The sequence below is a fragment of the Cyprinodon variegatus genome, unplaced genomic scaffold (genome assembly GCF_000732505.1).
Source record: "Cyprinodon variegatus isolate N-32 unplaced genomic scaffold, C_variegatus-1.0 Scaffold64, whole genome shotgun sequence".
Taxonomy (NCBI): domain Eukaryota; kingdom Metazoa; phylum Chordata; class Actinopteri; order Cyprinodontiformes; family Cyprinodontidae; genus Cyprinodon; species Cyprinodon variegatus.
This window is the reverse complement of record NW_015150517.1, coordinates 1,303,808-1,320,329: the sequence shown is the minus strand read 5'-3', so window position 1 is coordinate 1,320,329 and position 16,522 is coordinate 1,303,808. Positions and strand designations below refer to the sequence as shown.

Below are 16,522 nucleotides of genomic sequence, written 5' to 3'. Positions count from 1 at the left end.
GCTGATTAATCTCCTGTCGTCCTCCTTCCAGTGCATTTGATCGACATTTACAATGTGATCGAGGCGGTTCGGGACGCCGGGCTGAACGCAGTAGAGCTCAACGCAGGTATCTCAGTTACCCGACTGGAGAACCTGGTTTCCTCCCTGTTCAACCAGCTCAGCAAACGCCTTCCCACCACACACATCATCAACCCGCAAGAGTGCACCGTCCTCCTGGTCGAATTTATTCTGGCCGCCGTTGATTGGTAACCTTTTTAATATAAGAGTGAACATTTATTTAGTGACATGGAAATTAATTGTTTCTCTTCTTCTAGTGATCCAGAAAGCCGTCTGACGGTTCTCTCTGTGAAGGCGATGCTCTCTATACTTTGCGGAGGGAAGCTGATAGATAAACTGCGCTGTGAGTAACAGTCATTGTTTTAGCTTGCTCAGATACTTTAAACATTACTTTAAAAACACTGAAATATGGTTTTATATAAAGGAATAAATAAATTAGCTTACAGTAACAGAAGTCTGAAGGGAGTAAATTTGACAAAGATAAACAAAAAGTAGTTTATTAAATAAAAGCAATCAAACCAACATGGCTCTATGTTAAAAAGTAATCAACCCCACAGCAAATCTTCCAGATTAGTTTAACATGAAGCTGAAGGCCTTGGATTTTGAGATTACAGCTGGTTTCCTACCATACCTCATACGCTCTGTTGGATTTGAGACCAGACTTTGACTAGGCCACTCCAAAATCCTTCCTTTGGTCTTTTAAAAGTGCTTTTATTATTATTGTTGTCCAGCTGCACCATTGAGTGCGAAGGGAAAAAGCTGTGTGTTCCAGATTTACATACCTTTAAAATAAATAATTGTTCATCTTTTAAGTCCACAAAGGAATTTCACAAAAGTTTTAAGGAGCTTCAATATTCAATTTTTTTTTATTTGGGTGTTGCTTTGTGTCATTTTCTAATCATCAGAGGTTTTGTCTTTCAAACATCCCAGCAAAGCCATTTCTTACCCAGTTGTTTGACCATAACCACAGATTTTATTACGACCATACTAAAGGCGCACCGTACTAAAAGGCGCAGTCTCAGTTATGTGTGCCATTACTGTATTTAACACACACAAAAGGTGCAACTGATTATAGGGCGCGGGTTTTATATACCGGTACATGTCCTCTACTACGTTTAAATACCTCTACTGCGTATTTAAAAATAGAGCGGGAGCAAAACTGAGTATGTCTGTGCTTTATTCAAGTATTTATTATAAAGTATTATTAAAACTAGGGATGCACGATATAATCGGCCCCCTATCGGTATCGGCCTTAAAACTGAATATCGGACATCGGCCACCCCACCGATATTTAACCTGATATTTGATCAGCTTCTGAGTTTCTAAAGTCTAAAAAAATATATAAATACTACTTCTTCTTCCTCAAAAACTTCTTTTTTACAGACTTAAAAACTTCTAAAGACGAGGGAAAAAATATTGATACATTAAAATATCACAATATCTTCATATGCTGATATATTGCCATTTTAAAACACCATATCAATCTCTTTTACTAATGAAATATTGCTATATGTCATCGTTATGCTACGAAATCCCCCGAAAATTCACAAAATTTTGCCATATTTTTATATGTTGATATATTCACGCTGTATCAACCTATTTTACTAACAAAATCTCACAAGAAATTGCAAAATATCACGAGAGTTTGTAACAGAACAATGAAATTTCACGAGATTTTGAAAGTAAAATAGATCAATACCGTGTTTTTAAAAATCAATTTGATATCGGCATATGAAAATACATTTGAGTATATTATTTTTCAAAGTGTCAGAAATGGATAACAAAACTGCTATTTTCAATGACTACTTATTTTTATCCAGCTTTAATATCGGTATCGATATCGGTTATCGGCTACATGAGTTTTAAAATATCGGCATATCGGATATCGGCCAAAATCCCAATATCGTGCATCCTTAATTAAAACCCATTGAAGTCATCATCATCCGCGTTTTCTGAATTAAACAGCTGCGCTAAATCAGACTTGCCAATTTCCCCATCTTCGCTGTCAGAGTCACTTTCCGGCACTGTTTCATAAAACGAAAGCACCACGACAGACCTCCTTGAAAATGTTCAATTTTCATTTCTTCCGCTAGCGTTACTGCTTTTAGTCGAACAGTGACCGTCGAAACACTGGCCCCCGCTGGCCTCGTTCTTTGCTTGATAATCCACCGCTCGAGTCTTTCCTCCAACTCGGGCCAGCGCGGAAACTCAGCTGCGTCTTCTTCACCTGTCGGAGTTCGTTTTCCATCTTCCTCCACTTGCGAACCATTGATTCATTAATCTTTAATTCTCTCGCGGCTGCTTGATTTCCATGTTCCTCTGCGTAGCTGATAGCCTTCAGTTTAAACTGTGCTTTATAGGCGTGTCTCTTTGCAATTTTCAGGGTTGTTAAGACAACAATGTTCTGCATAAAGCACATACCTGTTCTTTTATACACAATCCACGGCCACACTTCCCCCTTTAACGTTCTCATGGTGGTCTCAACAACGTTCGCAGTAACATTACACATAGGGCGCACCGCACTATAGGGCGCGCCGCACATTTTGAGGAAAAAAAAAGACATTTATATGCGCCTTATAGTCGCGAAAATACGGTTCAGTTGTGACCCTTTAGACAAGCCACTTATTCACTCAGGATGTTTTCTTTTTTTATGTTGATAGCTCCTGGGAAGGATTACATTGTTCCTGTTTTCCCCATATGTGGATAATGTTTCTCACTGTAATTTGCCAGAGACCCAAAGCTTTAGAAATGGCTTTGTAACACTTTCAGACCAATAGGCATCATTCAAGTCTTTTCTTAGATTAGATTTTGACATAAATTGTTACATTTATCCTGCTTCGTACTGTCTGGTTCTATTTTAATGATTACTTTTTTTATCCAACAAATCTACCAGTAATTAGGCAGAGGTACAGTGAATGGCTAACTGCATTAAATTGATAATGTTTTCACATGCGTTCGTATCGATTTTGTTATCTCTTAGTGAAATCGTCGTGGGGAAAAGTGCTTCTTGCTTTAATTCCAGTTTTTTCCTGATCTGAAACATTAAAAGGGTGAAAAAAGAAAAAACTTACAGCGGTAGAAAACTTTAGAGAGGTATATATTACTGTGTAAGCTCTCTGTTCAGATATTTAGATACATGGTTATATAATTAAGTATAATATAATCAAGTAATTTCCCTCTGGGATTATTAAAGTATTTCTGATTCTCATCTGATTCTGATTAAACTAGTATTTCTGTTTATAGATGTGTTTTCTCAGGTGTCTGACTCCAAGGGGGTCTTAGTTCTGTCTAAGTTTGACAGTTTTTTAAGAGAGGCTCTTCAGTTGCCCACTGCTCTACATGAAGGACCATCGTTTGGATACACCCACACTGTGGCACGCTCCTGTTTCCCACAACAGGTACGTATGCTTTATTCATCTGATCTGAACACACCTGCTGCTTCTCTTTAAATCTTCCTTGTAGAAAATAAAAGATAAACAATGACTGTTGATTATGTTGGTTGTGATGTTTCTTTGCAATTTTTTTTATAATTTTTTTCTTTATGTGTAGAAACGTGTGATGCTCAACATGTTCTTAGACATTGTAGCTGAGCCTCCCGAATGTCTCGTCTGGCTTCCTCTGATGCACCGCATGGCCAATGTGGAGCACGGTAAGCACACGCAGAACGTCCCACACATTTATCTGTATGCACTCATGCACATGCAAAATTACCCACGTTAGATCCAGGGAATCCTTCCGCAATTTGGACCTGACCCAGTGTTTTAGTATTTTTTTCTGTTAAATGTTGTAATATGCTTTTCTCATTTATGATGGCGGGAGCAAAGTTGCAGTCATGTGACTCTAGGCATGGCTGCTGAATGCACTAATGCATCGGCCAACAGATGCACATGTCGGCCGATACATATTGGCTTAAAATCTTCTCCGGCTGATGCATTGGTCTAACTCTAACTCAAACGCAGAAGGCCCAGGCCAGAGCGAAAAATTTTAATAGGATACAGAGCATCTATATCGATTTTGTTTAAAGGATAATAGCTTTTTTTTTATGGCTTTTTAAAAAAAAACAATTTAAACCAGCATCCTAGTGGTTACTGGCTCATATAAAAATAGCCTGAAATGATTGTTAAGCTCCATAAAATAGTAATAAGATAAAAACAAAATGTTTCAGATTCTTGTTTTGCAACTAGCAACTAGTTGGATAAAAATGCAGCAGAAGGGTTTAATTTGAAATATTCCTGATGTTATAAGCATCACCTCAATTGTCTATGGCTCCATACAAATAATGGGCATTTTATGTCTTCATTTATCTTCAACCTCACATCTTAATCTTTTCTTTTTACACCCAAGCCACACGGGTTGTTTTAAATGATTTACTAGTTGATAAAAAGCACAACCTTTTTTTTTTCTATTTTACAAAATTTAAAAACGATTAAACATTGTTTTGTATATAAACACCAGTGGGAAATGTGATTTATTATATTTATTTAATTTTAGTTTCTTTTCATTATTTTAGCTGTTTTTTATTGTCTTAGGTGTGTATTTAGATTAGAGCCTCAACTTAAATGGTTCTTAATTATCTCCTGTTTTGTTTTTTTCAGTCTATCATCCAGTTTCCTGCTCCTACTGCCGCAGTAATGGGATCACTGGTTTCCGCTATCGCTGCCTCCGCTGCCGGGGTTATCAGCTCTGCCAGAACTGCTTCTGGCGTGGGAACACCAGCGGCTCCCACAGCAACCAGCACCAAATGAAGGAGCACTCCTCCTGGGTGGGTCCCTGTGTGCTTACTTATGTATCACACCAGGGGGCACTCTCTGGACCTTTATGAGCTGATGATCTTTCAGCAAAACAAAGACCATCATATAAAAAAAAAAGAAGCTCAAAAAATTGTTTAAAGCTCAAAATAGAAGGTATTAACTGGTGCTTTTAATCTTCTTTATCCTGATGGGTATAAACTCCATTAAGTGTTTTAAAATCTCTATCAGAAGAATACCACATTTTAGAAGCTTGGAGGGTAAAATGATTTCAACAGAGAAATAATAAATTATTAGATGCTGACATGGTTGTTAATTATTCATTATGAAAGATCAGATTTGTGCTCAAGTTACTTGAAGGAACCTTCACCAGTGCAGCTTCAAGTCTGTCCAAAACATTCTTATCACCAGAAACTCATTTTAATGACCAACAGCAGCATATAGCTTCCAGCAAATATGAGGTTTTAGTTTGTATAGTTTTAATCTTCTTAATGATTTTATCCTTGTGTTGTTTGTTTGTCTTTTGTTACTTGATGTAAAATAATTTGTTTTTCAACAGTGAGAGGAATCTGATTTAGATTATCCCATCCACCAGTAAATTTTAAAAAGCACGAACACCTTCAAAAACACAGGTTTTTTTTTCTTACTTAATAAATAATTATTAAAGGAAACGGTATGATGTGTACATGTACAACATTTGTGTTTGCAGAAGTCACCAGCGAAGAAGCTTGGTCGAGCCCTTAGCAGGACTCTTGGCTGTGTATCTTCAAGGGAACCGCCTCACCCGATTTACCCCGAGGAGCCTGAGCGGACGCTTAACCTCACCAACATAGTGTATGACATCACAGAAACGACACACAAATGACAATGATTGAAATGAAAGACTGTATTTATTTTTTCTCCAGAGTAAACAGGAGGAGATGATCATCACTGTTTAATAACAGAAGGGTTATTACAAAAAGCAAATTAGTAAATTTTGGTTAAACTTCAATAATATATTTGATTAAATACTGAAAAAACTAGCTTCACCATAATATATTCTAATTTAATTCCATTTTTATTCAGTTTGGACATTTCCTGTTAAACACTTGTAGTAAAAAAATTATTCACATCTGATGTTTTTGAGTAATTTTACTAAAAGTAACTTTTGGAAATAAATCTTTAATATTAGTATTGCTTTTTACAGAAGTCAAGATGGTAGAGAAATGACATGACTAACAAATAAATATTGCAGCGTCTTCATCGTTAAATAAGACGTTTTGCTTTCTGTTTAGTCTCAGCATGTAACCTGCTGGCACTTTAAAACTGATTCAAATGCTATTGGAAAATTCTGATAAGCTTTATTAAATAATAGACACTCTGGTCGCTCCGCCCCTCCTGGTGGATCAGAGCTGTTCGATTGTTCAAACTGTTGCAGACTGGGTCATTACATAGCTGCAGACATTACACTCAGGGAAGCACATAGAGCTAAGCACAGATGTGAGTATGTCACTAATGCTTTTGGGGGAGAATTATTTTTAAAGTGACATTCATTCTTTTCCAACTTGTGCCTTTTCTCTCCCTCCCTCTTTTTTTTTTTTCTTTCCCCTCTGTCGATCTTTGACCGGTCCGTGTTTGCTCAGACTATATAACAATTCACTGTTGCATGAATGCACTCAGAATCACGTGACAGCCTGTGTGGATATGAGAGTGTGAGAATGTGTGTTTTCTGAAAGAGAGCTCTCTGTTCTTTGAAGTTTTAGTTATTTTATCCTTGCTTTTCTTAAACTAACCACACTAAGGTTTTAACAGATGCGTACGTTTGTTTTTAGCCCCTCCAGACCAATTGGGAACACCAACGAGGCCATGTTGCTGTCTTCGTCGGTGCCAGAGTCCTCAAAGAGGTAAAGACTGACACAAAGAGTAGAGAAATATTAACTTTACTGCTTAGTTTCTGTTTTGGTTTGTTTATGTTACAGTTAAAACACTCAGTTAGGCTTTCATTGACGAAATCAATCATTTTTATGCCCCGTTTTTTTTTTCTCATTTAATCAACACTAATTTTTATTTTTATACTTTAAAAGTTTTAATGATTTTTTTTTAATCTTAACTAAATGGCAAACTGAATATAGTTTTTATTTCTTGTTTTAAATGTGAGATGTACTAATACTTAGTTGTAAATATTCAGGTCAGAGCTAATCCAATGAATTCACTGTTTTGTATTCTCTTTTAGTATTCAACAAACCATTTATTAAATGGTTAAAAGAAAATCACCTCATAATTATAGCCAAAAAATTTAATTGATGGTTTCATAAATTGTCTGCAGAGCCACATTTAGGATCAGTGAGATTAAAGTTGTGCAATTTTATCATCAGAACACGGATATATTGAATAACTACAACTGGAAGTTATAGTTTAGGTCATTTAAACCAAGTGTAAAACCTAAGGGTGGAACGGTTCACAAAATCCACGGTTCTGTTCGGTTCACGGTTTCGTGGTCACGGTTTTCGGTTCGGTATATGTTGATCGTTTTGCTGTTAGCATAAACAAAACGTGTTGCACAATGCTTGCACACTGTTGCACTTTTATCCACAACTTTCTTTCCGCCGTCATCGTAGGTCACTCTAAATGCAAAGTGGTCCCATACAGCAGACCTATAAAGTGCGAACCGAACCGAGACAGTCGAACTGAACGGTAAACCGTTCATAAACCGTTCCATCCCTAGTAAAACCTAATAGTGATTAGTTTAACGATTATAACTGTAATAAATTGTACAATTTGTTTTTATTTATTTATTTTTTCCCCCTATTCGGCCGACTCTCCAGTAGTGTGAGAATTTTTTGGATCGGGCCGAATTTCAGCCTCATAGTGCGTCCTGCGTTGTGTAGTATACAGGGGGTTACGAGGGTTGATTAGCCTCTTAGCACCACCTTCCGATCAGGAATAGTAAGGTGGGAGAAATCAAACATATTTGAAATTCAGTTGGCCGTTGTAAGGCGTTTGTGGACAAATCCGGTTGTTAAAGCAGAGTTACGGTCATCTATGAGCTGATTTACCAGAACCTCGAGCACTGGGCATGTGCAGAGGAGGGAGTCCTTCTTCTAGATTGACATTTCCGACCAGCTCCATCTCTCAGCGCTTAGTCTGACGTGTGGTTTTTGGATGTGCAGTGTGGGCAGTTAGATCGCATCAGATTGTTGCACAGTGTAAAAACATACATCCTAAGCTGTTAGCTTTTAAACCCTGCGGTTTCATCATGTAATTTGCGCTGTAGCTGAGTACAAACATTGAAAATATCGTACAGTGTACATCTGGCTTTACTCATCACGTCTTTTACTCAAGTTTGGAGTTCTGGTATAGCTGTTGAAATTCAATTGCCTTTCAGCAATTTAGAAATCACACTATGGTCACCAGCCGAGTTATTCATCACCAACTAAGGAAGTTTGTCTCTGTTACAAAAATGGTGGTATATCTGGTTCTGAGCGATAAATCATTCACTGTAAAAATAACCACAAGCAACTAAAAGTTAAAAATATCAGTAACTTTATTGCCTTATAATCCCTATTACAGTATTAAAAAACTACCCATGAGTAACAGGAATGTGCTTTTACAGAAAAGAAAAACAGTGACATTTAACAGGATGTAATGATGCTTATAAATTTATCAAGTACAAGTTTCTCTTAGATGAAATAATCTCAAACATGTATTCTTAAAAAAAAAAAATCAGGTCATCAGGAGTCTGACCATCTGTTTTTCTTTCCACCCAGTTTGGCAGCAGCTCAGAGAATGAATGAAGAGCATGCCCTGATTGCAGCGTATGTCAATCGACTGCAGAGCGGCCCCTGGTGAGAGACCCACAGACTCCTCTGATTCATTTGGTTGGAAAGTGAAAAACCTGCATATAGGCATATTAGTTTAGGCATCCTTATTCACTAATAAAGCATCTTTTTTTATTAAGCGCACATGCAAAAAGCTATAATTCACTCTTAGGCTAACTTAATAAAATGTGACCCGACTGACTGATCAGATGGTTAGAAAAGGCAACTTTCTGTTCTGGTTTAGAAAGTTTTAATTGTCCTGAGGAAGTAAGAGGAGAAAGATGTTTACATAAAAATGGGCTCTTAATTGTTAAATTAATTCCACTGAACTAATTCCCATCAGAAGGTTAATGTTTTGTATATAAGCATGAGCTTATACATGTTTTTTAATGGATGAGGAAAATATGGGCTCATTAACTCCCAGCCTGTGGTCTGTTTTTCACATGCATTCTTGTTTCTTCCTGCAGTCCAAAAACAGGACTGTTGTTACCTAACCTGGTATCCCTACACTGCCTGTAGGTGACAGTACGTGCATGTATGGTTGGTCATTAAATGGACCTCTTGCCCTAAAGATCATTGGAGATCAGCTAAGAAAAGGCAGTTATAGATGTCAATATTATCCTGTACGTAGATGGATATATAGATATGGTTTTCTATGGAGAGTGCCTTTAAAAACTTGACAATCACTGGTTCATTAAAGTCAAGTAAAGTATGCAACAGCAGAAAAAAACCTAAAACATGCAGAATGGTGGGTCCAGGTTTATGGAAGATCAAAAGAACTAATGAAGTCTAAAAATTTGCTTATTCTTTTAATTTGAGAACAAACATTCAAATTGTTTTTTCTGAGCTATTATTAAGTGTCCAAAGGCTTCAGGCAGAATGTAATCCACTTCTAAGGTGCCCAGGAAGGGACAAAATTCTGGTAATGAGAGAACATTTTAAATGCTGAGAAACAACTTTAATAATGACTGTGATCAGGATCCAGATGATAATCAGGGTGACAAGTTTTAACTTCTCATTTGCCTCATGAAAACAGACATGCATAAACAAAATAAAAGATCTTATAGATTTGAGGAATGAAAAGTTGTGCTTTAATATATGGATGGATGCCGTCCTCAGCCTTCATCAGGGGAGAGCCAGTCCTTCACTCATTTAACATGTAAACAGATACGCATTTTGAAGGGCAGTTAAGAGTGATCGATATATTAACAATAACAGTCTTGGTTTGTAACTTGTGAGAGGAAGCCGGAGTACCCAGAAAGAACACATGAATGCAAAGTGAGACCATGCACACTCCTTGATATATCCCCAGGAACTTCTTAATGAAGGGCAACAGTGCTAACAGCTGTTCCTGTGAGAGGTTATTTTATTCTAACTTAGTTGAACTTTTTTATGCATTTCTACATTGATGGTATTCCTTTTTGCCATATTTAGCATCCAAATATTTGTGTGTTTCAGTGGAGTAGACAGCCCCAGCAGGCAAGATGAGGAGCACAAACTGATCGCTCGCTACACATCACGACTGGCAGAGACGGAGAGCACAGGAGTGAGTGGAAGACCAGTTTGTTAAAAAAAAAAATGCATCCATAGAAAGTTCTAGTCCTTTTTTTTTTTTTCTTGTTTACCGGAGGAAATGAACAGGCTTTGTGCTTGTTTTAGATGATTCCAACAAGGAGCATCAACTTCGATGTTAACAAACAGAAGAGGGAGCTCATTGCTCAGCTGGAGTGTAAAAACAGGTACAGATGTGTTCACATCCTTCCAAAAACACCAATTTCTCTTAAAACTTTTCACCCTTTGTTTCAGTAAAACCACAAACTTCACCGTTTTGTGTTTTGATTTCATTATAGACAAACACAGAGTAGCAATGTTAAATAGAAGGCAAAGAATTCCTGGTTTCAAAATATGTCACAAATAAAAGCCTAAAGTCTGGTCAGGTGAGGCCAAAACTATTCACCCCCTGGCAGATTTACAAATAAAGTTATTTGTTCCTGATGGTAAATGAGATAAAAGGAGGATATAAGACAATATAAAAGGAGAATCAGTTTAAAAAAAAACATAATCGTACTCTTTTTGTCATATTTCTATTCTTTGATTGCATGTAAAAAAAAAAACATATATATATATATATATATATATATATATATATATATATATATATATATATATATATATATATATATATATATATATATACCCTTCTGAATTGTAAATTAGTCGTCTTCTCTTATTGCAGAGATAAAACTCTCCTTATGGATCCAATATATTTTTTTAAATATATGTTTGGTGATGATGTTCAAGTCTGTGTTCGGATGGCCTGGTTGCCACAACCCTAATCTTTAGCTCCCTCCACAGATTCTCAATCACAGGAATGTCAAAACCTTTCACCATGTGTGCCAAAGATGTGAAGTCAAACGTATTTAAGGTCCAAATAAAAGTTTGGACTCACCACATAAAAATTTTAACATTACTTGAATTTAGCAGAAACTTAAAATCTGCCTGGGGTATGAAAACTTTAGGTCTCAACAATGGAGAAAATGAGATGTATAAGCCCTGAACATGACTTCCAAGATAATCTGTTCTCAGTGTTGATATCCCCCCTCCCCGTCATGCAAGTAATGATGTCTGCTACCCCAAGTTCTCAGGCTGTTTTGATACTATTATGGAAAAAATAGAAACTAGAGGCATGTGTATGTAAACCTGTCCTATGCTGACTAACATGTTTTTTTTAATTTCCCAGAGAGATCTTGGCAGAAATCAAGCGTCTCCGTGCAGAGCATGACGCAGCGTGTCAGCCGAGCCCAGAGAGGGGCAGCACCAACCCAGCTCTGCTGGCTGAGCTTCGGGTGCTCAGGTAAACACCAGCACTTGCCTTGATGACACTATATAACTGTAATTGACATTTTTTTTATATTTTAAGCAGAGCAAAATCTTTATTCTATGTCAGGGAATGTCATTTTTCATCCTTAAGTGAAAATTGGCTAAAGTTTTGTTGTGTTTTTTAACCCAGAGGGAGAGTTGCTTGGGGCAGATGGCAGTGGCAGATGGTGGATTTTCCTAAAAAACAAAAAACATTATTTTGGTTAGAAAAATAAATAAAATAAAGAAAGGAAAAAAAGAAAGAAAGCTCTATTACATTACATTAAGAACTCTATTACATGAACCTTTTATTTTTGCAAGACTTTTGATAAATTAATCTAAGCTTCCATGATATTAAGGTACTTTTGTGTTGAGTCTTCCAAGAATATCTTTTAAAATTGAGCTAGACTTTTTTTCAGACTTCATGAACTAGTAGCTTTTTTTGACAAAATGATAAGTATACCACAAGGGGGCGCCCAATTACAGATTGTTTGTTTTTCAACTGAAGTGGTGTCACTTGTTCATTATATTTTCCCTTTTTACCATCTTGTAAAGCATGAAGTTTTGTGTTTTTCAATTCTGTCAGGTATATTAAAATGTACAATTGGTATGCAGAAATTAAATACTTATGTTTTAGAATATAAGTAGAACTATAAATAGAAATACCACAATTTCCCCATTGTCGGTCAATAACATGATTTCATATTCTAAGATTAAAGAAAAAGATTTTCTGCAACTTAAATGTTTACATTCTACTATTCTTTTCATTTTCTGTTACTAGTTTCTGACTAATGTCACTCTGTTATTTGGTCTATAACTTAGACCAAAATGAATGTTTTAGTGGCTTCCTGTATATTTATAATAAATATAACTAGAAAACTATTACCAGATTTTATTCTGGAATAGGGAATATGTGGGAACCCTATCATTTATACGGCAAGTTTATGCTCTTCCTCTAATATCTTCTTAAGGCAGTAATATCCAGAAGTCTTTTTTGTTGTTTTGAAGATTCAATTACTGTGTTAAATAATAAATTATATAGAAGAAATTTTATAGTTTTTATAAGCAAGGAAAGATTTTTTTATGCAGCACATTTCAGTAGGACAACTCAAAGTGTTTGCAAAAAAATTCAATTTAGGGGAATCGCTAAAACCCCTGAAATGGCGATCGTTGGAGTGTTTATGAATCTTAAATTCTTCTTTCTTTATTTGTTAATTTATTTAAATAAGAATGGAAGCTATTAGGGTTAAAATAAAATATTCTGCTGCTTTAATACCATCAACGTTGCACTGCAAAAACGGAAATAAAATTTATTTTTCCTATGAAATAAGCTTTTATTCTCTTGATTGAGCAGGTATGATAATTTGCTATTAGAATAAGATGATTAACATTGAAGGTAAAAAAAAAAACAAAAAACTTCTCCACTTCCTCTACTATGCACACCTTATTTTATGGGTAAAATATTTACCTATCTTTTCTTAAGGGTAAAAATATTTCCTACATTGGCTGATCATCTTTATTATCGGCTAAAATTGTAAGCAAAAACTGGCTTATGTGTTGTGTATGTAAATCAATATTTTTGCATTGTGCAGAAAGTCCTGCTTTGACAGTCAGTCTTTGTTTTATTGATTTTTTATTTTTTTTTTTTATTTTAGAAAATGATTTGCTCCACAAAGGTGTTTAGTCAGTACAAAGTGAGGAAGGTTGAAGATGTCTGTCTAACCTTTGCATTTCCCGTCTACTTCAGGCTTTTCCTGCCCGTTTGTCCTCATTTTCTGTAGCCATTCAGGCCCAGGGTAGAAAATGTGTGCTTTAGACGCTGCTGGGGATTTGAAGCCTAATGTTTCCCCTGTCCTTTGATCTCCGTTAATCCAAGCTCACAACCCATAATGTCAGGATTTTATTTTTCCCACAGCAAAACTCTCATGCAGGCTTCTCCTTCATTGAGGCTGACTGTACAGTAGCTAATATGGACAATTAGTCTTGTTTTATATTAATCAAAGTAGTTTGTTTTTTTTCTATCCATTCATTTACTTTTAAGTAATAAAAAAAGAGGAATTTTAAAGAGTTGGAATGAAGTTCAGGCTTGTTTTTAGTCTTGTTTCAAATCTGTTTTCTTTTCTTGTTTGGGTTTTTCAGAGTCTGCCCTCAGTGACTCTGTGCTGAAGTTATTTATTCCTGAGACAGTAATGGGGTGTTGGTTTGTGTGTCCCAGACAGAGGAAAGATGAACTGGAGAAGAGGATGTCTTCCTTGCAAGAGAGCAGGAGGGAGCTGATGGTACAGCTGGAGGGGCTGATGAAGCTGCTCAAGGTGACACACAATCTAAATAAAGAGCTCATGATGTCACTGTGTCAGGGTTTAGAGGACAAAGCTTTCCTGCTTCTCCGTTTCTCCATGTTTCTCCTTTCTGTAACACCCTCTTCACTTCTTTTTCCTCCTTTTTATAGTTTCACCTTTTTGAGTTCTGATTGTTTGACCTGTCCTTTTCCATCCTATTTTTTCCCTGTCTGTGTCTGGCGGCCATTGATGTGGCCCTGTAGGATGAGGAACAGCGACAGGCAGTAAGTTTATGCCTGTTTTCTCTGATAAACGCTTAAATAAAAGTGGGACTCTGATCCTATACTTAATTTGAAATTAAGCCGTTGTCTTAGGAGATAAAGCTGCATTTAAGTGAGTTTCATTCATTACACACATATGTTTAATGGGTTTTATTCCTTTTGATAATAAAAGCTTAAAAAAAAAAACAGTATTAAAGAACAGAGACTGCTGACAGTCATTGGCACCCTTTACGATGACAGGAAGTCATATAAGATGGTTGCTGAAAGAGTTGTCTCTCTAATGGAAAGTTAAGTGGAAGGAAAACTGGGTGTAGAAAAAGATGCAAAGGATCCAGATATCCGCTGCGTGAACTGCAGCTGAAGTCAGAGACTTAAAAACCAGCAAAACAGAAAAATGGGCCTCAGCTGCTTACATTTCTTGTTTTACTCTTCTCCAGAACCACAGACAACCTTAGAAGCATCTTAAGCCGGGCACACACTGTACGATTTTTTTCTTCGTCTTCCGGAATGACGAGTCAGAGCAGTGCCATCTCTCGTATGTTGAGTCCGACGTGTGGTTTTAGGACGTACAGTGTGAGCAGGTAGATCGCATCAGAGCGTCGGGCCGCACAGTGTGAGAACATGCCTTGTGAGCTGTGAACTTTTAAAACCCTGCGGTTTCATCGTACAGTTTGAGCTGTATTGCACAGTGTATGTCCGGCTTTACTTTGGCTTAGAGGCAAAAGGACCGGAATGAATGATCCATAATCCTCTTGTCAAACTGAAGTAAGATTCAGTGACTTCTTCCCAGTGTATTAGTGTACCGCCTCTGCTCCCCGGTGAAATAAAGCCCAGAGGAGATTTGAAGAGCATTTGCAGGTTGTGCAACAAACAACGATAAAAACAGAAGTCCAACTAAGATAACTCCTCCTATGGATTTTTGAACAGCTAAAGCTTTTACTACAATCAATTCTGCGCACACCGAGTGTAGATAAGCTGTATTTGTTGCTTGTTCTTGTTAATTTAAAGATTAATTGCATTGTTTTAAAGGGGAACACAGTTTTTTTTTTGTTTTTTGTTTTTTTACATTGGCCCCCTTGATTTTACGTTATTACATCATGTTCTACTCACCCATATTAGTTTTGTGTCATTTGGAGCCGTTCTGAAGATATTCCGTTTTGTAATCCAAGTAACGTCTTCCTATGAGCAACAACTTGAAGGCACAAACGAAACTGTTCATAATTTATCCATTATGGTACGCTAGCATTCATAACATGTAGGCCAATCACTGTCCCCCAGATATCCGCGGTTATATTTTTTACATTTATATTTTTTTTAAAACAAAGCGGCTTGTGTGACGTCATTCGTGCGCCGGACTGGAGTTGTGACAGGCAGCCCGGGCCACAGACGGCTACGCTCTACCCCGTATATTCATTCGGCTAGCTAATCTGAATCGTTCAATTCCATTTCGAGAGACAAATCATCTGTGGTAGTAGCACTAGACATCTTCCAGGCATGTAAGCAAAACTAGCTGCAGTCCAGCGGACAGGAAGAATGAACGGTAGCCGGCGTGCATGGATGACGTCATGCACACTCCGCTTTAATTACTTGAGATATTATATACAGCCCAGTAAATGATTTAATGTTGGTAATTACTGATATATTCGCATATTTTATTTTTAACATGGTAATTTGACCATTGGGTTTCCTAATGGAATGATGTAATTTCTCCATTTTTACTATGGTTTTGCTCCGGCATCCTGCCAAAATTGAGACCGGTCTAATTTTGCCACCACTCTGCACAGGTTGTGTATGTTCTCGTAGATAATAATGGCTGCTTATTTGCTGCTGAATTCACTTGAATCCCTCTAATTAAGGGCTTAAGGTGCCATGTTTTCAGATGCGTTTGTGTTTTCTTAAGTGGACATTTTTAAGGAGGGACTGATTTAAATCTTCGTTCCTCAAATGCATATGAGATTAAAACTGATACTTCTTTGCTAAAGTGTTCAGGGAATTTGGAGATTTTATTATCTGTAAATCATCATCAAAGGAATCACTATGTGTGTAATGAATATTAAATTTCCTGTTTAATTTGAATTACTGAAATGATTAAACTATTCTGTGACTTTACGGCTTATTGAGCTGCATCTGTAGGTGTAGCTTTAGTTTTCTAACTATGACCTAGGTTCTGTTTCACTAGTGTTTAGTTTCTTTCTGTGCTACACAATCAATTGCATGGCATGATCTGCTATCTGGTCTCACAGGCTCAGGCAGCCGGTTCTTCTCACGCCTCCCCGTCCCGACCGAGCCCGTCACCCGTTCGCTCAGTAAGCGCCGCGTCTCCTCAGGCCCACATGTACCTTCCTCAAGACTCCCTGGCTGGGGTGGGCGGCGATGTGCAGGAAGCTTTTGCTCAAGGTAAGATTGGGGGGGGTCCTCCAGGACTGACATAAATTCCTCCATCTGTATTTTACAGTAAAACAGCCCTTATTACTGCTAACATCACTGGTGTTTTTTTACGG

At 37.0% G+C, this 16,522-nt stretch overlaps 1 protein-coding gene across 6 annotated transcripts in view; it reads left to right on the top strand.

The window, feature by feature from the left end:
• The window catches only part of LOC107082863 (dystrobrevin beta-like), a 44,025-nt gene that overhangs the window by 19,898 nt on the left and 7,605 nt on the right, over window positions 1-16,522 (top strand). For 5 of the 6 annotated variants that reach the window (XM_015371747.1, XM_015371749.1, XM_015371746.1 and 2 more), the window contains 14 exons: window positions 32-245; window positions 315-400; window positions 3,301-3,455; window positions 3,607-3,706; window positions 4,653-4,819; window positions 5,515-5,639; window positions 6,617-6,688; window positions 8,552-8,629; window positions 10,061-10,148; window positions 10,262-10,341; window positions 11,343-11,456; window positions 13,677-13,773; window positions 14,004-14,024; window positions 16,265-16,418. In XM_015371747.1, coding sequence (XP_015227233.1) covers window positions 32-245; window positions 315-400; window positions 3,301-3,455; window positions 3,607-3,706; window positions 4,653-4,819; window positions 5,515-5,639; window positions 6,617-6,688; window positions 8,552-8,629; window positions 10,061-10,148; window positions 10,262-10,341; window positions 11,343-11,456; window positions 13,677-13,773; window positions 14,004-14,024; window positions 16,265-16,418 — 1,551 coding nt within the window. The remainder of the gene's footprint in view (window positions 1-31; window positions 246-314; window positions 401-3,300; window positions 3,456-3,606; window positions 3,707-4,652; window positions 4,820-5,514; window positions 5,640-6,616; window positions 6,689-8,551; window positions 8,630-10,060; window positions 10,149-10,261; window positions 10,342-11,342; window positions 11,457-13,676; window positions 13,774-14,003; window positions 14,025-16,264; window positions 16,419-16,522) is intronic. The other variant, XM_015371750.1, reaches the window with a different exon arrangement.